Here is a 26,321-nt window from a genome sequence, read left to right on the forward strand (position 1 = left end):
TCCGCTATGAACAACTTATGTCTTATAGTAAACCACTTAATATGTCACATATAATTGTTAATTAGTTCATACATATCCAATATAACCTTTGTGACTCTATCATAGAAAAACAATCAAGAATATATATTAAAATAAAGAAACATGTCATTTTAAATGTAATGAACCTTATAATTTGTAAATGTCAAAATGTAGTAAGTTAATAATTATCAAGAGAAAATAAGAAAGCATACAATATGAAAATAGAATATACAATATGAAACGTGTTTTATTGGTTTGGTTGCTTTGCTTCTCATTATGTTTTTCCTACGAATTCTAGATGAAGATGAAATGCAAACATAGTTTTAAAAAAAATGAATGTGAATATATATAAAGGAAACATTTTGAATTGATTATAATAATAGTGAATTGTCAAACATGCATCAATTGTATGGTCATAAGAGGTTGTAGTCGAATTAGTAGGATTGTTATGTTTGTTGTTCAATGTAACTGATTCTATGTCAATTGAAGTTGTGGTAATAGAATTAATATGAGTTGTTCCATTTGTTGCTGTAAAATAAATTGTAAAATATACTTAATTGAAGATTGATATGAATGATTAAGTTCAGTTAAACATTGAAGATGAGATAATGTATGTCAATTTACCAATAATTAACTCAAACAACATAATTCTTGCAACAAAATTTTGTTCAGTGGTTGAAACTTCAAATCTACACGTATGCATATGTGGCGTACCATTTTCATCTAATAAAGATTGAGGCAAGTTTATGTTAATTTCATAAACTTAATAGTTAAAAGTTAAATAAGTATATACACCATTTTTTGGGATACATATATATCTTGTGTGACGTACAAGTTAACACACTGTTAATATTTAAGACATCATTTTTTTGTTTAAATGATTTGACTTTCATCATCATTTTTCTCCTCAATCTTGCAGTTCAAGTGGCAACTCACTGTTAGTGTTAGAATATAATTACAATGATTAACATTTGAGCTCTACAAATCAATAATAACACAAGTTTCGCTTACCTGCAAAAAATTGTAAGCCAAAGAGTGCATCAACTTGGACAACTCATACTGTGTCTTCAAATGGATGTATCAAATCTTAGTAATTTCATCCTTATTCTAACCTATGTACTTGTTCATTTCCTCCAATTCTAAATTCACTTTGAAATTGTTTGCATTTTAGTACTATTATTTTTGAGTGGAAAAGCACAAACAACATACAAAACACAAATGCATTCCATACAAAATCTTTATTGAACAAAACAAGGCAACCAATGAAAGACTCATAATAGCAATTATAAACCCAAAAATTGGTAAAAGGAGACTGAAACAAAATTTATAAAAATTCATGTATTTTATATTGACATTGAAAATTGCACGAAAACAAAACCGATGCATGTATCTTTAATAGAGGTGACTTTTGTTTACCTGTGTATATCTATAATTAACGTACTAACTAGGGGTGTTTAAAAAAACAAAAAACTAAATCAAACTGCTGAACTGAACCGAACTGGTTTTGAACTGAACTGATTTATAAAAATTGAGAACCGAACTGTTTTCGAACTGATTTTTTAAAACAAGAACTGAACTGAACTGGTTTTCAGTTTAAAAACCGAATCAAACCGGTTTTTAATTTGAAAAAACTGAACCGAACTGGTTTTTATTTCAAAAAACTTGAACCAAATTTGTTTTTTATAAGTAATTAGGGGTAATTATGTAAAATTTGGCCTATATGAACAAAAAAACTAAGTTAAACCGGTTTGGTTCAGTTCAAAATAAAAAACCGGTTCACCATTTTGTAAAACCGGTTCAGTTCGGTTTTTTGAACTGAAAACTGGTTCGGTTCATTTTTTCGAACTGAAAATCAGTTTGGTTCAATTTTCAAACGGTTCTAGTTCAGAACTGAACTTTGCCCACCCCCTAGTACTAACGGTCGCACTCCATATTTTAATATTTGTCAAGTCGTAAACCCTAAAAATCACTACCTGACATATTTGACTTGTCCATTTGTTTTTATAGTTTGTGATCCTAATAGCCTACTCTTCATATTTGGCGTACAATTTGACTACAATGATGCTCTGATTGGGGGATGCTTTTCTTTCAAGAATCCTAACGCTACACAAACTCGTGGATGTGGTAAATCCTTTAATGCATAAATGTAAAATCATGTTTATATTCAGTAGTTACATTACTAAGGTGATTGTTTCAAGCAATACTATTAATTATTGGGTTTTATTATTAACATTTATTACATTATAGGAGTTGTCCATAAAAGAAAAAAAAAACTGAATTTATTTGTTATTCCTATTTCTGTTTATGTTTGTTGTGCTACATCAATTTATTGTTAAGGTCTACAATCAATTAATAGGATATGTTGTATTTGTTGTCCGAAATCTATTTGTTATTATAATAATATAAATAAATACCAGATTAACATGACTTTGAAAATAGTTGTTGAATTATGATAGAACTTAGCTATATTATCATTCATGTATATCGTAATAATAGTTGTAAGAGATACAATCTTTTATCACGTTTGACATGTAAGAATGAAAATATATTCATGGATCTATGTAAGAATGGAAGTTGCATGAATAATGACAACAAAAATCGAGAGTTAAAAAATATAAATAATGTAAATAAATAAATAAAGAAAGAAAGAAATTCATAGTTACATAAATGAGATAAATGTCCTGATTTATGATTGATATTTCTATAAATGATTTGAGTATGTTTGTGTGCTTCTAACTTTGTATTCTAGATAGTTTCTAAAAAGATAATGAAATGATTGTTGAAGAAAGTAAGAAAGGAAAGAAAAGTAATTGGTATACTGAACCTGCCAAGATTTAATGCTTCAAGTAATTAATAATTGGTTAGATTATCTATAAATTGTTTCCAAGACAAACCAATTGCCAACAATTAAGAAGAAAAAATTTACATTTAATTTTGTTACTTGATATAATTGGCAGCCAAAAAATAGAAATATGTGAACATGTAGATTATAATATCAAATAAAAATAATAATTATTGAAAAATTAAATAGGTGAATATTTACAAACACAATATTTGAAAGAGAAAATAATTAGATTCAATGGAATAGGAATTTTCTAAATAATAGACATGAACATATTTAAGTAAATTAGTAAATTTAAAGATGGGTAAATAATTGAATAATGATTTATTTATTACTCAACATAGTTTGTAACTGATATGAAGTACGACACTTAGAATTTAAGGGGCAAAATGGCATTTATTCAAGTATTACTTGTTATTGCTTAAATACTAAAGATAAATAAACTTTTCATTACAAAAAAACAATTACAATACACATCTAAGCTATCGTCTAATTTGATATACACAATCTTTCTACATGTATCTTTTATCTTTGAATTTACATATTAGTCTTCATGAATCCTTCAAAATTGTTGATTTTGACAACTGTAATATCATTTGATCTGCATATACAAAAAGTAAAATAATGAGTAACGTATAAGTTAAATCACGGATTAAAAGTATAAAGAAATTGAAAAAAAAAATTGTTTGCATACCTTGTACAGACGAGGTTTATTATAAGTACATAACTAAAATATCAACTATTGATATTTAACAATAACTTTAGAATGTATAATGTATAATACATTAGTAAATTTAAAATTGAAATGCAGCCATTGAAAATTTAAAAATTGGTATGGTCATATCCATAGAAACATAGTCTATGAAGTCCATACAAAATTGAAAGCAAACAAACATAACATTAAAATATTCATAAATGGAAATTGATAGAAATTCAATATATGAATGTATCCGTGCATAACTGACAAAGTTTTGCCAAAACAAAGGTTTTAATTCAAAACAAAACAACAAAAGTCCTATGTTCATATGAAGCTTGATTCTCAATCCTTCTCAATTTTTATATTTTTCACATTCTTTGAATTGGCTTCATCATTATCATCAACGACTTCCATGAATCTGTTGGGAAAAATAGCATAAGTTAAAAAAATTAAGACACAATCACAACACAAGAATATAACGTGGAAACTCCAAAACCGGAGAAAAAACCACGGCCGCTGCCTAAACCGGCAACCAGAGAATTAATACTATGTGAAAATTGTTACAACACATAGACTTCTCTCACTCACACCCCAGACACCCCAGTACAACCACACTCTTACAAAGCAAATATATAAACTAAGTCAGATACAAGCTTAAAGTGCTATTGCTGACTGGTGCATTTGAAAACAAATGACCAAAACTCAATATATAGCCTTGGCCTTCTCCTTATTCTCCCACACTAAAGGATGTGGGACTTGCAATCAACCCCAACAATCTCCACCTTGATTGTAAGAGTTACAACTTCCGCTTCCATTGTCTTACCGACAATCATACTCCACCATCAAAAGTACACTTCACTTGGAACTAAACCATCCCAAGAATTTTCTCCACTTGGAACTAAACCATTCCAAGAATTTTCTCATGTCGAAACCTTGCTGAAATTTATGGTGCAACTCCCATGTTGGCTTCCAGGAAGTTCTTCAGCCATCGACACATCACCACACACCTTGCATCAATGCCAACCAATGCCCGTGTGCTGTTCTGAATCCGCTAGCAATAACTTGTCCTTTTTCATGGTATAGCGGAAATACCATAAGGACAAACTTTATCTTCTAGATGAGATCATCATCATCTCCCCAAACAAGGGAGACCTTGCCAGCACTTGTCTCAGAGTCTTTTTCAGATACTGCTCCACCTGGACAATTTCTCTTCACATGCCCAGACTTTCCACACTCCCAGCACACCAAATTCTTTGCATGTATCTTCTTCCCATTAGCCCCACTTCTAGTCAGCAACATTGAGCTTGATGAAGTGCTTTCATCATTTTTCATTCTCCTTTCTTCAGAAATAATTTTAGTTGCAACTTCTTCAAAACTCAAACTTTCCTTCCCATACATCAGAACAGGTTTAAGATGAACATAGGAAGGTGGAAGGGACAAAATGAGCCTTAATGCTTTATCTTCATCATCAATCTCAACTTCATCCATGCGCAGATTGTGGAATTGCTCTTTCAACGCCTTGTGTAATCCTGATTGTATAAGCACATCCTTGACTTGTACTTTCCACAAGCCAAAGTTGATTCTTCCATCAAACTTCTCTATGTCAAACTTCATAACGCTTGAATAAGACATAGCAGCTGCACGCAGACTGTAAATTGTGCACCAGGTAAGTTCCCAGGAAAGAGAGGTGGGTCACAACAGACACGCTTAAATACCAAGTCTTTCCTTAGCCAGAACCTCCCTAAACAACACTTTCACAGTATCACCTTTCCCCTAACAATACCAAGGATAATTCTTTTATGATGTGGAAGATCAGACAAAGCTGCAACCACAAAGCATACTAAGAAAAATTATCCTACTGAACCTCCGAACCTGGCTCTTGATACCAGTTGTTGGGAAAAATAGCATAAGTTAAAAAAATTAAGACACAATCACAACACAAGAATATAACGTGGAAACTCCAAAACCGGAGAAAAAACCACGGCCGCTGCCTAAACCAGCAACCAGAGAATTAATACTATGTGAAAATTGTTACAACACATAGACTTCTCTCACTCACACCCCAGACACCCCAGTACAACCACACTCTTACAAAGCAAATATATAAACTAAGTCAGATACAAGCTTAAAGTGCTATTGTTGACTGGTGCATTTGAAAACAAAGGACCAAAACCCAATATATAGCCTTGGCCTTCTCCTTATTCTCCCACACTAAAGGATGTGGGACTTGCAATCAACCCCAACAGAATCTCCTTTAAAAGGGCTGCAATCGTCAGAATCATGTTCAACTGATATAGGGACATAGTTTGGGAATTGACATTTCTCCTCAATAGCTTCTTCTTCAAACTTGGTCATCAAATCATTCGTTATACTACCTTCTACATCATTGTCAAGTCCAACAACAACTTTAATCACAAATTGCCAAAATCAGGAACTTAAATATGATTTTCGTTTCTATAATTTTTAAAATTTAATTTTGTAAATTCAATTTGATTTAACAGTTAAAAAAAAACTCAAATAATAAATAGAAAAGGACAAATAATTCAATTGTAAACTTGCATGAACTTCATTTCTATTGCTTTAAAAAGAAAAAGATTTTCTATGGACTTCCATCTATTACTTTGTATAACTTTATCAATATATTTCATAAGTGTAATCAAATTAGTCTATAAAACTTCAATTTAATATTTTCCTTATGTTTCTCCTCTATCTCGAGTTTCAAATGCAAACTCATCTTTGTTTCGATCTTCACCTTCGTCTACTGATATGCAAAAGAGAAATAAGTGTTTTGTCTTGTATCTCCTCTCTTCTTTTAAGAAGCCAATTCTAAATTATTTAGGATTATGAAAAATATTATTATTAATAATCCTAAATCGACTTGTCACTTAGGGCTCATTTTAATAACTCTACATCAACAAATTTAAAACATATTAAAAGATAAAATATCTATACGAAAGAAAAAAGACAAAGAATAATTGTGTATACGTTTTAAATGAGAAATGATAACTTTATAAATATTTTAAAAGATAAAAGACCCAAATGTTACAAGATTCGAATGAGAATAAAATAAAATAAATTATCTACATGTTATATCTAAATAAGATAAAAGACTAGAAGTGTAATTTTTCCTAAAATATATGAACACATTAGCACATTAAAAAAGAAAAGGACATACAGACACATACGAAAGATTATTCATCCTATATAAGTGCAGTGCATATGATAAAAGGCTACAAAGATTTTTGATACGCCAGGGCACAATTTCAAATCCAGGATTCTTCTTGAGATTTTTGGTGCTCTGAATGAACTAAAAAAAAAAAGAAGTCTCAACACTATTAGAATTATTACCTTTGTGAATTGATATTCTTTACAAACACATTGATAATATATTTATTGTAATTAATTTTATTTGAAAAAATCATTTGCCATAGAAATTAATGTAAGAATACTTAATCTATCTTGTAACATATAGTAGATAGCAAATAATTAAAATTTTAATAATTTCAATATAGAGATCACAAAAATTGTAGATGACAAAAATATATTCAATTTCGATTTGACAGTAATTTTTTCAACACAAACAATAGTTTTTACAAATTCAGATTCTCTATATATTTTTTTAGTACTTAGAAAAACATTTTACTAATTCTAAACCTACATTAATACACATGTATTTCTTCTTTTAGTACACTTTTACTAAAATATTTGTCATTACAGTCAATATTTTATACCGTTCAATTAAATAAGAATAAAAAGTTCCGATTACTATAATAAAAGAATGAAATTAAAATATATTTAAAATTTTATTTTAAGTACTTATATGGTTAACCATCTTCTCCTAAACAATAAATATTGTAAGCCATGTAATTCAATTCCCTCCAATGAAATCAACTTAAAAAAAAATTTACTTTATAAATCGTAATTAAAATTACACAAAAAAAATTTAAATTACATTATATGTTATTTATGTAACACTTAGATTTATATTTTTTTTCTCGTTTAAATTTTTTTTATTTTTTAAAATACTTACAAAATTATCTTTTATACTTTAAAATATTTAGAAATTTAATGCTTTATCTTTTTTTTTTTCTTCTCATTTAAGTTTTTTGTTTTTAATATGTTTACAAAATTATCATTTAAGTCATAAAATAAACTTAGTGGCAAGTCTATGTAGAATTATTATTAATAATTTTATTTAATATTGATGAATTATGAAGATGATGTATAAGATGATAAATGTCGAATTGTTTGTTATGGATTTGAAGAACCTTAACAATTAAACTTGAATTTTTTTTTACTCAAATAATTATTAATTGTAATCCTAAATCGACTTGTCAAGTTAGGGCACATTTTTAATGACATTACATCAACATATTTAAAATATAATTTTGTTAACATATTAAAAGATAAAAGACCTAAATCAAAGAAAAATGATAAAGAATAGTGGTGAAAACATTTTAAATAATAAATGATGACTTTGTAAATATTTTAAAAGATAAAAGACTCACACGTTACAAAAAAAACGAGAATAAAATAAAATAAATAACGTACATGTTACGTGTAAATAAAATAAAAGACTAGTATTAGTAGTTGGACCAAATAATAAAGATAGTTTAGTTAAACTATTTTTCTTTCTCTTACTTGATTTACTTTTTTTAATATATTTAAAATAATTAAATGAGTCAATTATTTTTATTATTATGTGTGAAATAAATAAGTGAGTCCATTATTTTAGGACAAAATTATTATTATTAATATTATTATTATTATTATTATTATTATTATTATTATTATTATTAAGAAAATACTAACAAGTGTCATTGAAACACTTACTAAACATGTAAAAATAGAAATATTACATTAAAAAGTAGATTAAAAATTGTGTATTCAATTCAACATTTCTTCTTTCCGATACAAAATTTTTACTTTTGTATTCTTAATGGCCACACACTTCAAGACACTTATTAACATAATCCTTAATATCTATAATCTATAATATTAATAAAGATAAGACTAAATAACACTCGCAATCCCTTAATTTAATTTCGTTTTAGTCATTTATCTTTATTTTTCCTGATATGGTCATTTATTTTAATTTTAAATGACAATTTGATCTTTTATGTTTTAAAATGTCAACAATGTTATCCTTTTATTTTTTTACAAAAATTAAAAAAATTCATCAAAATTTTCAAACAAAACCCATAAAATTAATTATCATCTTCAATATAATGCAAATTTCATTAAATTTATAACTTAAATATTTAAATAAGCCCATATTTTCATTCTTTATTTGATGAATTTAATGTTGTTAGAGATGAAAATATGAATTTATTTGAATATTTAAGATATGTATGTGATGAAATTTACATTATATTGAAGATGATAATTCATTTTATGGGTTTTGTTTAAAAAATTTAATGAATTTTTGATTTTTTTTTTAAAAGGATAGCATTATTGACATTTTATAACATACAAATATCAAATTGTCACTTAAAATTAAATTAAGGGCTGCAGGTGCTATTTAACCTAAGACAATATGCACATTTGGTATAGTCTATTTTTCTTCCAAACCTACAATTTCAAAAAAAAAAATTTCAAATCTTGTTATCAATTACAAAAAAAAAATAAAATTCATATATTAACTTCCTTCAATAACAAAAAGTTCATTTTACTATTAAGTATAACTTACACTAGCACCACCTCAATTTTATTTTAGACTTAATTGTAGTTTTGGTCCCCTATTTTAGTTGAATCGCGAAAGTAGTCCTCCTATTTTGTTTCTTCCCAGTTTTGGTCCCCAAACAGAATTTTGGTAAAAAATTTAATGAAATTTTATTTTTTAAAATCGTACTATACCATTTATAATCATAGATTCCAGATACAATTGTTGCAAATGAGATTTTGAGGTATTATGTGATTTAAATAAATGCAAAAAAAAAAAAAAAGAAATTTCATCAAGTTTTGGACCAAAATTCTGTTTGAGGGACCAAAACTGGAGACAAACAAAATAAGAGGACTACTTTTGCGAATCAGTTAAAATAGAGGGACCAAAACTGCAATTATGCCTTTATTTTATTTAGGTAGGCAGTTTTCAAAAACCGTTTATTTATTCCAGTTTGGACAAAAAAAAAAAAAAGACGAATAAGCAAACAGATGAAAACAAACGAGGCACCGACACGTGGCCGTAAGGTTTCATGATCACCACCAAAAAAAGCGGGAGAAAAAACTAGTCAGCTTTTTTTGTTTCATTTCATTTCAATTTTTTTTGTTGGTCCCTCACCCATTCATATTCATTCATGTTGACGAACAAATTTCTTCTTTCTATTTCTATCATTCAATTCAATTTTCCCTCAACTTTACTCAATCATGCTTGTTTCATAACCAGGTTCCAACTATACAATTTCAATTTCTATTATATTTTTCTCTATACTATATTCTTCTTTTGTTTCAATATAATTCATAATTGATTAAATCTACCAATTCAATCATGCTATATAATTCTTTATAGAGATTTGTGAAGCAACGTAGTTTTGCACGCTAAAATGCCTCGTTACTATGATTTCTATCATTCTGTTAGAAATTGCATCTCGTTTGGATCCGTTGTATGATCTGTCAATGTATGTGATCAAAACCATTGAAATTTCAATTTGCAATCTTGTATCAACAACATTGTTACTATTGGATACTAATGCTCAATCAGTTATAATGATTTGTTATTATATGCCTAAGGTTTTTGTTTCTAGATTTTTCAACTCAATGATTGAAGGGTTGTGTTGTGGGGAATACTAGTATACTAGTGTATAAATATATAACTATCAATTACTACCTACCTATGTAGCACCGACACTTCGTATTGAAGGTGTGTCCAGTGTGGAACATATGTCAGTACAAATACCGACACGACAACGGCACGTGTAATTTGATTCAACCACTTCTATTTTCTTAAATTATTATCGGTGTTTACTATTAGTGTTAGAGTCATGTCTAGTATCAGTGTCTATGTGTTTCTATGGGTTGGTGTTTCATAGATTAGTAAATTGTTTTATTGCTTTGTATACTATGTGCTTTAGGGTTCAGTGTTCAATAGGTTGGGTCATTTGCATATTGCATTCATTTTATGCTTACATGTAAATGATTGTTTACCTAAGTCTTAAAATTTTCGTGCCGAGTTACATGAACAGATTCTCAGAAATCCACAGAATAATTTTTTGGTAATTGTATTGGATGAGGAACAAAATATTCTGATAAATAAATATGTTCCTCTGTAAAAGCATAATGACTCTTGAAATTATGTTCAGCCGCATAATGATACTTAGCCTCTAAGTTTAGAAGCCAACCACCATAGTCATTATCCATCTATCATTATTAATTCGAAAATGGAACGAGTTAGCAACAGTTCTTATATCATCATATAAATTAATTATTACAACAATCTGTATATGAATTATGCAACAGATAATGTATATTATCGGTACTTTGAGCCTTCATATTCAATTTCTGATAGTGATGTTTTATTTGATTTCAGGACCATAGTTGTGTTATCAGGCATACAGAGTTGATTTGCTGGTTTTGAACCAGAATTTTAAATAATGATTCTTTCTGCTCTTCTAACTTCAGTTGGAATTAATCTTAGCATTTGTTCTTTATTTTTCACCCTGTACTCTATATTGAGGAAGCAGCCTGGTAATATTACTGTCTATGCACCACGCTTAGTTTCTGAAAGAAAACTTGAAGAGGGTGGTCAATTCAACTTGGAACGGTTGTTCCCTACTGCTGGTTGGGTGAGAAGAGCATGGGAGCCTTCTGATGACGAATTTATAGAAACTGCAGGCTTAGATGCTTTTGTCTTCGTGCGTATATTTGTCTTTAGGTAATTTGAATTTAGGTTTAAAGAAGTATCATGTCATATCTTATTAAATGTATTATACTAGCTAATCAAGCCTCTTCTCTTCATTTTGATGGATATTTCCTGCGCTGTCTGTATCAAGGGTCTATTTTATGCCAGTTCATTCATGTTTACCTACACACACATATATATAAGTATGCATAGGCTATGAAACACTGTGGTAGACATCAAACACGACACTGACACGTTCACATTAGTAATAAATTTGTAAAAATTGAAGTGATTGAATGTAATGGCATGTTTTAAAGTTTAACATCGACATGTCTTGGACACTGGACACGATTTTAATCTGAAGTGTCGGTGCTACGTAGTTTATGCACCACTACAACACATTCTTTTTTATTGGTTTTATTACACTGTTCCAAATTCATTTGTTAATATGATATAACATCCATGTGTAACATTGATTACTTTCTATCTGCATTTCTTCAAAATATTTTATGGTCTAACTATTTTCTGTTATCTTGCTGTGTTTTGTTTGAAGGGTGCATTTATTTTGTTTAGCTGATACTTTCCCTTTTTTGTGGTATTGTGCAGTTTAAAAGTATTTACTTTTGCTGGAATTGTTGGAACGCTCTTTCTTCTCCCAATTAATTTTATGGGGACTCAGATTCGTGATAATTCTGAATTTCAGAACAAATCCTTGGATTCCTTCAGTATTTCTAACGTTAACAATGGTTCAAAGAGGTGAATATTATTGATCAAGATGGTCACAACTCTTTAGTATTGGTCTTATTTATTCACGTTGAAGATAAATACATATATGAAATATTATTTTATTGGTTCTATTTTGGCATCAATTCATACTCTCATTTTCTGTAATCTATGAATCTGCATTTATTATGTGAAGTCTCTGTTATCTTTATATTAATTGTTGTGGGTGCTTTGTGATCAGTTGAACTGAAGAAAACATTTGTCATGTTTTACAATTGCAGTGCATTTGTATTGTGATTGATATTGGTTTTTAACTACTTAACTTGTTTCCAAAATTATGCAAGTTTATCCAAATAGATGACAATTTTCTTGTTTGCTGCTGTATTTACACAACTTGTGTGAGTGAAATATTTATAATAAATGTTATTGAAATTTGATTCTTTTTACTTAATTTTTATCTATGTTATAACATGGGAACTCTGATCGCTAGATTTGGCCTTTATCAAGGTTATGGATTCATTTTTGTGCTGCTTATGTTTTCACTGGGGTTGTCTGCATTCTTCTTTATTATGTAAGTTATTATTGCTCAAGTTTTTTTAGCACATCCTTACAAAATTTTCTCGTTTCTGTTAATCTGTATGAGTATGACAGTGGCTGAGTTTCATGCTAGATTTCAATATCAAATGCAGGAGTATGAGTACATTTCATCAAAAAGAATTGCTTGCTTCTATTCCTCCAAGCCGGAGCCTCATCAGTTTACAATATTAGTACGAGGTATTCCTGTTCCGCCTGGATGGACATGTAACGAGGCTGTTGAGCGCTTCTTCATGGATCTTCACCCTTCTGCTTACCTTTCACATTCGGTTGTCCGTCGAAGCAGCAAACTTCAAATTCTAGTTGTAAGCATTTTTCTTGAGTTCTACTTCTAAGTGATTCAGTCTTTCCCACTGACACTTGCTTGATGTTGCATTGTTTGTTACTCAATTTAATGCCTCAAATTCTTAATCCTGTAAGTGAGTGTCTTCTAAATATCCGCAATCCATTGAAGGAGAAGAAGTACAACAATGGAAGATCAGGAGCATTCATATAATTAAAAGAAACAACTTTTAACATAAAAACAGGTGAAGTACCATAGGTAGTGAGGTCAGCATAGGCATATTGAGGGAAAATCACTCCCTTAGAGCACCTTTGAGTTAAACCCACAATGTTGCCAAGAAAACGGGCTTATCTTACAAATTCTTCATCAGAATACACTACACATCTGCAAGGAGAGTACAGCTGCAAAGCACCTGAATTTTCCTTTCTACTTTAGAAACTGTTAGGTATAAGACCTTAGTTAGGAAAACATTGTTACGGACTTGACGTATAAATGATCTTAAGTCAGTTCACATATTTAGTTTCTTCCTGGTTCCAACTTGTAAGGCTTTTTCCACCATATAAAAAATGCCTGATCAAATGTATCTTAAAGACTGCATATTTGTTTAGACTTTTAGAACTTGTCTTTCTTTTCATAATCGTACTATTTTATGCAGTACCTTAATGTGTTATCCTTAATTCTTTGTGTAACTGACTTTGGACTTTGGAATGATGCTTTACTTGCAAAGCAACAAGAATGAAGTCAACATTAAAAGCCATTCTTTGGCCATCAAATAATAGTTTAAGCTTTAAGGTGGAATGGTTCATGGAGAAAGCTAATGCATTAAAGAGTCTGTCTTACCAATTATTTTTTGGATATGACCCTTGAGCTTGAAGGGTGGTCAATTCACAGCCCACCTTATCTTGTGGTGAAAACCATCTTTTATTTAGGAGAATGAGAACAACAGCGATTGATCTACTCACCCCTTTATCATAAAGGCTTAGCTATCATGTCAATGATCAACTCTTAATTAAGTGATTTAATTTGAATCTTGTTTTCTCAGATAATGTTTAATAGTCTTTCCATAAATAGCTTTGTTCGTTCTTTCTTTTAAAATAGATTATACATTATTTATTTCTGTAAGGATTCTCCTTTTTGGAGGTAGAAGGGTCTGGATTTGAATCAGTCATTTCATATCTATGTGAAGTTATGAACTTATTAGAAATAGAAATTTAACATTAAATTCTTCCTTTCCATATTTCCTATACTGTACTTTTGACTATGAAAGGTTTATTCCTTGTAGACTGATGCAGAGAGACTGTACAAAAGGGTTACCCATCTGAAACATAAAGATAACTCTCCTCAAAGGCATAGGCGTGATGGATTTCTGGGACTTTTTGGGCATAAAGTTGATCTGTTAGATCATTATGAAAAGACATTGGGAGACATTGCAGATAATGTGAGAATAGAACAGTCTTCATTGGCAGGAAAGGTAACCATTGTGACAATTAATTTTGTTTCCTCTAATGTTGTTTAACATTTGATATGTTTTCACCCTGTCTAACAACAAATCAAATTAATTGGATAATCATTTTCATTGAATCATTACTTTAAACCATATCATCTGTAAAGTAAATATTTTATCCAAATTGTGGTTGGAATAATTCATTCAGTTCAGTACTACATATCTGAATAACTAGTAAAGATCCCGTGTTCATACACAAATCTGGGGGAAAAATGGCAGAAAACAGATGCGTGAAATTTCGTCATGTATCATGAGAGAAAGACTATTCTTGTGATAGGTAGATTCATATTGGCACAATGTGGTACAAGCAAAATATTTTTAGAACTCCATTTTCATAAAAAGATCTATATTAAATTAGATTGGGGAAAGAAAATATTAATTTAAAAAAGTAGAAGAACTAGAATAAAAATTGTCAAAATATGTTTCTGTTTAATATCCCTCAAGTATAGGGATCCAGTTGAATAGGAGTACTAGTAGGGAAGTAGGGGTTTAGTTATATATGAGTACTAATAGGGATTTAGTTATATATGAGTACTAATAGAATTTGGTTGTTTAGTAATCTAGTATAAATATATCTGATGTATTACCAATATATTTCAATTTCAATAAATATAATTTTATTCTAATTCTTGAGATGTTATCAGAGCAGGTTCTAATTTTGTGATCTGTTTTTGTGCTTCACTACCGTTGTCGGTGGCGGCAAATGCCGCCGGCAGCACCACTTTTTTCAGTGTTTCAATTTTTTGGCTTCATACAGTCATATGTCACCATCAACTCCGGCTGCCTTTATAGCAACTAGCCACGACGCTACAGCTGCCCTCAAAAACACCACTTTCACTATGTGTTTTTTCCAATGACTTTTTTTTTTGTTCTTTCCTGTTCTTGATCTGTCCATTCATCAATCACTTGTTTGAAGTTAGTGAATGCAATGTCATCTTCACCGGTAAAAGGGATGCCAACAGATGATTTCATACTCTGCAACAAATTTCTATTCTCAACCAGAACTCTCTGAGCTTTATCAATCAAATCCTGCTTAGCAGCAAGAAGCTCATGGGGCACTGCTCTATGAAACTTGTGTCTAGGATCAAAAAGGTTCAGGAAGATAGTTCAACCTTCAAACTGCAACATCGAATCAAATTACTACCTAGGAGCCAAGAAAAATTCAACACCAGCTGAATTTTCTAGTGTGCATCCAAAGTCAACAAACATCGCCGCAATCCACCGCGTGTCCATCTTCTCTATGTATGGGTCTTATGCACCTCCACCAAATTCGTGCGTGAGAATGCATGCACCTGTCTCCGGCCCCCCTCTGCAGGTCTTTTCATGATGTGATATAGTGGTCGTGCCTTTATCTTCCTGAAGCATGCCGCTCTCTCCTTGAAACATATTCAAGTTTAAATATTTTGAGTCTCCGATATTATTGTTTTGAAGCTTCCAAATGAAGTCTTTTAGAAGAACGGAGCTTGCTTTGTTCAATTGCTTGCCATAAATTTCTCTCAGACTGATGATCAATCAGGCTATCTGGTTAGGCTATATTTATAGCAATTCTCTCCGACTTCAAATGCATCCCTGAGTTGTCTTTCCATCTTTTTTATTATTTTGTGGAGCAAAACATTGTTTTCTTGTAGCAAGCTAAAGTTAAGCTTTAGCTTGAGGGGGAGTGCTGTACCATTGCGGCAGTTTTTTCGTAGATTGTAAATAAGAGAAACTTGCTGTTTTTTGTTTTTCATCCATGGCGGGAGAAGGAGTAGTGATTCATAATGGAACCGAGACTGAAACAGGAAATAAAAAATTCCAAGCCGAATTGCAAAACCTCTCATTCGTTCACAAGTTAAATGGGAAGAACTATTTGAAGTGGTCTCAAATTGTGCGCACGTTTTTGAAAGGTAAAGAAATGACAGAATACTTAACAGATGAACCCCCAAAGAAACAGATCCCAAATTTAAGAGGTGGGGTAAAGCGCATAAACCTACCACCTTCATTGCGGTTTATATTTTCATGAAACCTTAGGCACCTTCTTTGCAGCAACATGAGATTTTTTCATACCTATTCCGCATAAACCTACCACCCACCTTCATTGTGGCCCTTGCTTCCGCATAAATTTGCCGCCTTCATTGCGGTTTCTATTTTCATGAAATCTTAGCCACCTTCATTGTGATCCTTTTTTGCCGCCTTCATTGCGGTTTCTATTTTCGTGAAATCTTAGCCACCTTCATTGCGGTCCTTTTGCCGCCTTCATTGCAGTTTCTATTTCTTAGCCACCTTCATTGTGGTCCTTTTGCCGCCTTCATTGTGGTTCCGCCTTCATTGCGGTTTCTATTTCTTAGCCACCTTCAATGGACCCTTTTTGCTGGGTTCCGTTTTCATTGCGGTTTCTATTTCTTAGCCACCTTCATTGTGTCCCTTTTTGCTGCCTTCATTGTAGCAACTTGAGATTTCTTTTTGGCCTAATTTGCATTCCATATAACTCCTCCCATGCCAACCTTGCAGTTCTTCTAACTAAAGGGCTGGACAGTAGCAACTTTGAAAGAATTGTATTCAAGCTGGGTATGGAGAACACCTATTCACCAGCTTGAGGGGGAGTGTCAAAATATGTTTCTGTTTAATATCCCTCAAGTATAGGGATCCAGTTGAATAGGAGTACTAGTAGGGATTCAGTTATATAGAAGTACTAGTAGGGATTTAGTTATATATGAGTACTAATAGGATTTGGTTGTTTAGTAATCTAGTATAAATATATCTGATGTATTACCAATATATTTCAATTTCAATAAATATAATTTTATTTTAATTCTTGAGAAAAATATCTAAACCAACTTTTCTTAGAAGAAATGCTACACATCCTGATTGCCCACTCATGATATAAGAATGTAAGATGGATGGATTACAATATAAACACTAATGGATGCTCCACTCCACATGCTGTATGATTTTATTTTCAAAGATTTAATCTCTATTTTAATTAGTCAAATATAAAAATATAGTACATGGATCGATGGAATGCATATGAAAGGAGTAGGAAGAGCGCTCCCGTGGTGTCATCATATATGGGGAAGTAGAGTACACTGTAAATACACTGTTGTGGATATGCACATCAAATCAGACTCATCAGATTCTGACTGCAGTAGCCAGCAATTATATAAATTAAATGTTGCAAAAATATATATATGTTTATCTGATTTTGTAAATCACATGTTGAAACAGTAATCGAGTCGGCAACAAGAATTAACCAACAAAGATCATAGCAAAAAGAGTAATAACGAAGCTGTAAAAACAGAATGGCTATAATGCAGTTTTGATACTTAACAAAAGAATAAGACAAGAATAACACTAAAATATACGTGTTCAACCTCAATTACTTGAGACTTACGTCACGGGCAAAGAGAGCAAAACAATTCACTATGAGTATGAAGTTTACAAGATTAAGGCCTTTACAATTGTAGTGTTTTTTTATCCTTGTATCTATCACTGTTGAGAAGACAGCAATACAAGTTTCCTACTTACAATCTCTCAATATTATCTTCCCTTAGTCTCTTTATTTTTCCGATTTTCTATGAATCTTCGTCTGAATTGCATAAAACTCATTTTCCCCATCAATGCAACAAATGCATTCACAACTATATATAGCATTCTAAAAACAAGTTAGCTTAACAAACTATAACAACTTGTCATAACCAAATTGACTAGATTCAATTATAACAAACACTAAAGAATAATTAATTCTAATTGTTGATGATTGAGGCATATCTTCACAATTATCCACCTTGAATCAATATCAGGATACTCCTTTTGTAGCCTTTGCTCCCGTGCCAAAGCTTTACTCTTCACAGAAACCAACTATGTCCAAGCAATGTCTGAACTTAGTTTGTGAAAATTACTTTGTGAAGGCATCAGCGGGATTATCTTCAGTTGCAATCTTTTCCACTTAAACTTGCTTTGATTCAATCACGTCTCTTATGAAGTGAAGCTTGACATCAATGTGTTTAGACTTATCATGATACACTTGATGCTTGGATAAGTGAATAACACTTTTTCTATCACAAAAGATTAAAACACAATCTTGATTTATCCCTAGTTCACCAATCAGACCTTTCATCCATATAGTTTCTTTAACACTTTCAGTAAGAACAATGAATTCAGTTTGAGTTGTAGAAAGAGCAACCACAGATTGAAGAATTGCTTTCCAACTCACAGCTGTTCCGTATAAAGTGAAAACATAACCAGATATTGATTTCCAGTATCAATGCTTCCAACATAATCTGAGTCCACATATCCCTTGATTGGTTCCCTATCATGATGAGCCTTTTTGAACTTCAAGCCTGCTGGCAAAGAGTCATTCAAGTATCACATAATCCACTTGAGTGCTAACCAATGCAATGTCCTTGAATCAACCATAAATTTGCTGACAACATTCACATCATAAGTCAAATCTGGCCTGCTGCAAATCATACCATACATTATGCTACCAACACCACTAGCATAAGGAATGGTACTCATCCTTTGTCTTTCCTTATCAGTCTTAGGGGAGTCTTACATGGACAATTTGAATTTTGTCCCAAAGGAGTAGTAACATGTATTGACTCATGCATTCTAAACTTAGTGACAACTTTCTTCAAGTAGGCAGCTTGTGATAGGAATAATTCTCCCTTCATTATGTTCCTTTTTATGTCCATACCTAAAATCATCTTGGCCTCTCCAAGTTCTTTCATCTCAAACTCATTAATAAGTTCAGATTTGAGCTTTTTAAGCTGATCCTTATTTGAGCTTGCAAGAAGAATATCACCCACATAGAGTAATAGATAAGTAAGAACTTGACCTTCCTCTTTAAGGATGTAAACACAACTGCCAAAACTGCATATTTGGAAACCATTCTTTATCATGAAATCATCAAATTTCCTGTATCATTGTTTAGGACTCTGCTTTAGACCATACAAAGATTTTTTAAAAAGATAAACCTTAAGCAAATCCTTCAGGGTGCTGCATATAAATGGTTTCTTCAAGATCGCCATGAAGAAATGATGTTTTGACAAGCTGCTCTAATTCCAAGTCATGTTGAGTAAAATTGAAAGGTTTCAGATAGAACAATGTTTCACAACAGGTGCAAAGACTTCATTGATATCTATCCCTTCAAGCTGAGAAAATTCTTTGGCAACCAACCTTGCATTAAACCTTATCTTCTCTTGTCCTTGAATGCCCTCCTTTGTCTTGAACACCCATTTTGATCCAATTACCCTTTATCTCTTATGAATGTCAACCAAAATACAGGTTTGATTCTTTTCAAGTGACTGAATCTCTTCATTCATAGCTGTCATCCAGGCTTCTCGGTCTTCAATGTTAATGGCTTCCTTGTAATTTCTTGGTTCAACTCTTTGAAGATCTTCAACATCACTTAAAGCATAACAAATTAAGTTTGTTTGACCATACTTGATTGAAGCCTTGATAACTTTTCTTTCTCTATCCCTTACCAAATCGTAATTGGCCAAATTTGGTTCAGTTGCATTATTATCTTCAATTGATGTATCAATCATGTCTCCATGATTAACCTCTTGATCTTCAAGTGATTCCACCTCAATTTGAATTCTCTCAATATTGTTTCTTGAAGTGCTGTCCTACTGATGGACCTTGTCAATCATGTCCATTCTTGTTTTATCAAACGCTACATCTCTTGATACGATACACTTTGGCACACCTTGGTCAATTCTCCACAACTTGTAACATTTTACTCCTTTAGGATATCCAATAAAAACACATCTGATAGCTCTAGGATCCAACTTATCTTGCCTTGTGTGAACAAATACTTAGGAGCCAAATACTTTTAGATTAGAGTAGTCAGCTGACTTTCCACTCCACATCTCAATTGGAGTCTTGAATCCAATAGCTGAGGAAGGACATCTATTGATTAGGTGCACAACTGTTATTGCAGCCTCACCCCAAAAAGTCTTAGGAAGGCCTGCACTCAAAATCATACATCTGACCCTTTCCAAAATTGTTCTGTTCATCATTTTAGCAATGCTATTTTGCTGAGGGGTACCTGCAGCTGTTTTATATCTTTGAATACCTAAATCTCTGCAATACTTATTAAATTATTCTGAAAGATACTCCAGGCATTGTCAGTTCTCAAACATTTCAACTTAGATTCCTTTTGAGTTCCAGATTGTGTATGCCATTCTTTAAATTTCATAAAAGTGTCACTTTTATTTTTAATGACATAGATCCATACTTTCCTAGAATAATCATCAATGATAGTTAGGAAATAAGAACAACCAACATGAGTTTTTGTCCTTGAAGGTATTGTGTTGTCCAACACCAAAACTGACCCTCTTAGACTTCCTTAGAATACAATGATCACAAAATTCCAACTTATCAATTTTGTCACCATTAAGAAAATTCTGTTTTGATAACTCAATTAAGCCTTTTTCACTTACATGACCTAACCTCATATGCCATATTCTACTAGATGAATGCAAATTGGAACTGACAACAGAAGCTTGTGCAATTATGGTAGAACCATCTAAAATGTACAAGCCATTTCTTTTTATGCGTTTAACAATGATATCATCTTTATTAGTAATAGTCATGATACCATTCTTAATTCAGGTATGTACTTTACATCTTTTAGTAAGAACTCTTTGTCATTGAACATTCTAAATCTGATGGATCCCTTGCCTTGTACCTTGCATGGTTTGTAGTGGCCAAGCAAAACAACTCCACCTTCATGAAGATATATTGATTCAAAATAAATCTTTTCTTGGACACATGTGAAAAGTAAATCTTGAGTCTAATATCCAGTTATTTTTAACTTCAGAATTTGAAATCATCAAGGCCTCTGCAGATTCATAACCAGCATCAAGAAGTACAACATTTCCAGAATCTTGAGAGTTTCTTGAGTCATTTCTTTCAGGACAATCCTTCTTAAAATGTCCCTTCTTGTGACAATGGAAGCATTTATACTTCCCTTCAAGCTTAGTTCTTAACTTGGACCTATGCTTCTTTCCATTTAATCTTTTCTTGTCAGTTCTTCCTCTGGTAACATTTAAACTTTCAGCATGATTCTCATTCTTGATCTCTTGTCTCTTATGGCTTTCCTTTGTACGGATAGAGATATGCACTTCTTCAAGAGTAATTGTTTGTTCTCTTCCATACATGATAACATCCTTGAAGTGTTCATAGGAACTTGACAAGGCATTAAGAAGGATCAAAGCTTTGTCTTTATCCTTCAACTTGACTTTTAAATTTTCTAAACCATCAAGAATCTTATTAAAATCATCAATTCGTTATGTAACAGGTTTCTCTTCATCCATTTTAAAAGAGAATAATTGCTGTTTCAAGAAAAGACTATTTGAAACTGATTTAGTCATATAGAGAGACTCAAGTTTAAGCCATAAGGCTGCTGCTATTGGTTCTTTTGCAACTTCCCTCAAAGCTTTGTATCCAAGAGACAAGATGATGACACTATTTGCTTTCTCAATCAGTTCTTCCTTTTTTTGAGTAGTCATTGTTGCAGGAAGAGCTGATTCACTCTTCAATGCATTCAACAAACCCTGCTGTACTAGAAAAACATACATCTTTATCTTCCTAAGACCAAAATCATTTGATCCATTGAACTTTTCAACATCAAACTTTGTGGTTCCACCCATTGTTGCTCCTTTCCCACAGACGACGCCAATTATTGAAACAATAATTGAGTCTGCAACAAGAATTAACCAACAAAGATCAGAGCAAAAGAATAGCAATGAAGCTGTTAAAACATATAATGCAGTTTTGATACTTAACAAAAGAAATCAATGTAAAGTAAATAAAAGAAAGATAAGGCAAGAATAACACTAAGATATACGTGTTCAGCCTCAATTACTTGAGACCTACGTCATGGGAAAATAGAGCAGAGCAATTCACAATAAGTATAGAGTTTACAAGATTAAGGTCTTTACAGTTGTAGTGTTTTTCTACCCTTGTATCTATCACTGTTTAGAAGACAACAATACAAGTTTCCCACTTACAATCTCTCAGTATTCTCTCCCCTTAGTCTATTTATTTTTTTGATTTTCTATAAATCTTCATCTCAATTGCATAGACCTCATTTTTCCCATCAATGCAACGAATGCATTCACAACTATATATAGCATTCTAAAAACAAGTTAGCTTAACTAACTATAAAAACTTGTCATAACCAAATTGGCCAGATTTAGTTATAACAAACACTAAAGAATAGCTATAATTGTTGATGATTGAGGCATATCTTCACATGACACAAAGAGTGTATTTATAGAATAAACGAGACCTAAGTTTGAGTCCTATTCTCCATACAAATGTTAACTTTAAATATAGTAAAACAAAAAATCAACTAATTATTATTTACATAAAGTCTTGATTAGTTATACAAATTGGAATCTGTTAATTATGCTTGATATGCGCTGATCTTCAACACTCCTTCTCAATCTGGGGGGTAGATATCTATCATACCAGATTGGATTTGATATTTTCGTATATATTCCTCAGAAGGGATTTTGTCAGAATATCTACTGTTTGTCTGCATGATGGAACATCATAAACACTTCTGATTTCATGATCGATTTTCTCCTTAATGAAATGTCCATCAGTTTCGATTGCTTTGTCCTATTGTGGTGAACCAAATTCTTTGCAATGCTTATAAGAGCTTTGTTGTCAGACAATATCCTCATGGTGTAATTGGTAGGAATTCTGATTTCATCTAGCATTCTCTTTAGCCAAGTTCCTTCACAGATACCTTGTTCCTTAGTCCTGAATTCAACTTATGCACTACTCCGAGCTACTACAAATTGTTTCTTGCTTCTCCAAGTTACTAAGTTTCCCGATACAAATGTGCAATAACCTGTAATGGATTTCATGTCATACAAGCATCTTGCCCAATTCGAATCAATGTAGACTTTAATACCTTTGTTGGAGTTCTTCTGGAAATAGAGCCCTCGATCTGGTGTACCTTTTAGGTATTGGAGGATTCTATTCACATTCTTCATATCAGTCTCAGTTGGGTTTGACATGTAGCGGCTAGCCAAGCTCACGGAAAAACCAATGTTTGGTGTTGTATGAATTAGATAGATTAATTTTCCAACTAGACTTTGATATCTATCCTTATCAGTTGGCACACATTCCTCTTCACTTTTTTTTACTGGTTCTATAGGGGTATTTGCAGCTTTGCATCCGACCATTCCAGTTTCTCGAAGTAAATCCAGAGTTTATTTCCTTTGAGAAACATAAATTCCATTCTTTTTTTAGCAATTTCTATCCCTAAAATTATTTGAGTTGACCTAAATCCTTAACTTCAACTTCCTTGGCTAAGAGACTCTTTAGATACTTGATTTGATCATAGTCGTCTCCTGTAATGACAATATCATCAACATAGATTATGAATAAAGCTACCTCCCCATCTTCAAAATGCTTAGAAAATATAGTATGATCGTTTTGGCATTGAACAAAAGCATCTTCCTTGATAACCTGTCAAACCATGCCCTTGGTGATTGTTTAAGGCCATATAGAGTGAAAAATATGTGATTTATGTGTTTCTTGTGTCTCTAATAAGGTCACACACCTTTCTATTTAAAATGATGCTGCAATAATTACATTCAATGCCTAGGAAGTTGTATTGACTAGGACTACTAACTATTAGCCTAAGATGTTGCACAATTAAAGAATAATTAAAGCATATATTGAATTTTAACACTTCCCCTCAAGCTAAAGCTTACTATGCTTTAAGCTTGTTACATCAAAACATTTTATCACAAAAAAAAAACTGTTGGACTAGTTTGAGAAGATAAGGCCCCATCAATGATTCATGTATGAAGAGTCACCACTAGATTGATCATCGGTGAGAATGCCACTCATATGATTCATATGTGAGAATAGAGTCACCACTGAGTTGATCGTCGGTGGGTATAAAATGATTGTGTGAGCAAATGATATCTTGTCCTTGAAATTAGGTTCTCATAGCAGCAAATGAGATGTTGATGAAAAACCACCAGATGATGAAAAGACCCGCAAAAGGTGGTAGAGGGTCGTTTGCAACAGCCAACAATGAAATATGGTGGACAAAGACAGGTGCATGCGCGTGTTTGGTGGCGACATGTGGCACCCACACGTAGAGAAGGTGGATGCGTGTGATGGCGTGTGCTTTGTCGGTTGGCAACGGGAAAAGCACCGCCGTGCCCGCCGGAGGATTGTGCAGCAGTGTGTGGTGGTTTTAGGTAGTGGGTCGCAGTGGAAAAGGTGCAGCTAGTGTTGGCACGACATAATAGTGTAAATAAGCACAAAACTATGGAAAAAAACGCTGGTTATGGCGCAGCTGGAAAATGCAGAGAAGATAGCGGAAAGGCCACCGAAGTTGACGATGATGAACAATTGTTTGTGGCAAAAAATTAAAAGATTGAAAGGTGGTGCTGCCGACAACAAATATTGCCGTCGAAAGCTGTGGTGAAGCACAAAGACAGGTCACATAATCAAAAGTTGCTCTAATACTATGAAAATTATGTGATTTATGTGTTTCTTGTATCTCTAATGAGATCACAGACCTTTCTATTTATAATGATGCTGCAATAATTACATTCAATGTCTAGTAAGTTGTATTAACTAGAACTACTAACAATTAGCCTAGGATGTTGCACAATCAAGGAATAATTAAAACATACACTGAGTTTTAACATAGAGATTTACGAAGCTTGCACACCATATTTGAAGTGTCGGGTGATTCAAGCCCTGGTGGTATTTGCATATACACCTCCCTTTCTAACTCACCATTTAGAAGAACATTCTTTATGCCTAGTTGGTGCAATGACCAATCTAGATTTGCAGCTGTTGAATGAGAAGAGAAACATGAGAGACATGTTAGAAACCCGTGTGTTTCAACTAAACAACGAAAGTTCTTTGTATAGACTATGAACAATAAATACAAATAATGATAGGAATAATTACAAGATATTCTATTTATTTACATGATCTTATTTTATTTTCAACTCTCCCCCTCAAGCTAGAGCATATAAATCAAATGCACTAAGCTTGCTAAATATATAACATTCTAGGACCTCGCAACACCTTTGTCAAAACATTTGCCAATTGATCATTGGAATTGACAAAACTAGTGATGATGTTGCCTGATTTGATCTTTTCTCTAACAAAATGACATTCTATCTCAATATGTTTGGTCCTCTCATGAAAAACAGGATTTGAGGCAATGTGCAATGCAACTTGATTATTATATAATAGTGTCATTGGGTTGGTCTCTTCAAATTGAAGTTCTTGTGGTAACTGTTTCAACCAGATGAGCTGACATGTTACTAGAGCCATGACACTGTATTCTGCCTCAATGCTGGATCTTGCAACAACATTTTGTTTCTTACTCTTCCAAGATCTTAAATTTCCTCCGACAAGTACATAATACCTAGAAGTGGATCGTCTATCAATGGGTGAGTCTGTCCAATTAGCATCTGAGTAACCAACTATCTTAGTATGTCCTCTATCTTCATAAATGAGATCTTTTCCAGGAGCACTTTTGATGTATTTAAGAATTCGGATTATAGCATCCATATGTTCTTGGCCAGGAAAATTTAAGAATTGGCTTACCACATCGACAACAAAGGAAATGTCAGGACATATGATTGTGAGATAGTTTAATTTTCCAACCAATCTACTATATCTTCCTTAATCTGAAAGAGACTCCCCCTGATTAGGTAGGAGTTTGACATTTGGATCCATATAGTATCAACTGGCTTGATATTCGGTAGACCTATTTCTTCAAAAATATCCATAACATATTTCCTCTGTGAACTTACAAGGCCATCCTTGGATTGGGCTACC

At 32.2% G+C, this 26,321-nt stretch overlaps 1 protein-coding gene across 3 annotated transcripts in view; it reads left to right on the forward strand.

Annotated features, from left to right (window-relative positions):
• Window positions 1-9,761: 9,761 nt before the first annotated feature.
• Window positions 9,762-26,321, forward strand: part of LOC101494974 (CSC1-like protein HYP1) — a 36,895-nt gene continuing 20,335 nt past the window's right edge. The window contains exons 1-6 of one of the 3 annotated variants that reach the window (XM_073365681.1): window positions 9,762-9,942; window positions 11,083-11,427; window positions 12,001-12,150; window positions 12,608-12,688; window positions 12,788-13,016; window positions 14,277-14,465. In XM_073365681.1, coding sequence (XP_073221782.1) covers window positions 11,147-11,427; window positions 12,001-12,150; window positions 12,608-12,688; window positions 12,788-13,016; window positions 14,277-14,465 — 930 coding nt within the window. In that variant the 5' untranslated portion in view covers window positions 9,762-9,942; window positions 11,083-11,146. Of the gene's footprint in view, window positions 9,943-11,082; window positions 11,428-12,000; window positions 12,151-12,607; window positions 12,689-12,787; window positions 13,017-14,276; window positions 14,466-26,321 lie in introns of those variants that run through there. The other 2 variants (XM_004491793.4, XM_073365682.1) reach the window with 2 other exon arrangements.

The sequence above is a fragment of the Cicer arietinum genome, chromosome 3 (genome assembly GCF_000331145.2).
Source record: "Cicer arietinum cultivar CDC Frontier isolate Library 1 chromosome 3, Cicar.CDCFrontier_v2.0, whole genome shotgun sequence".
NCBI lineage: Eukaryota > Viridiplantae > Streptophyta > Magnoliopsida > Fabales > Fabaceae > Cicer > Cicer arietinum.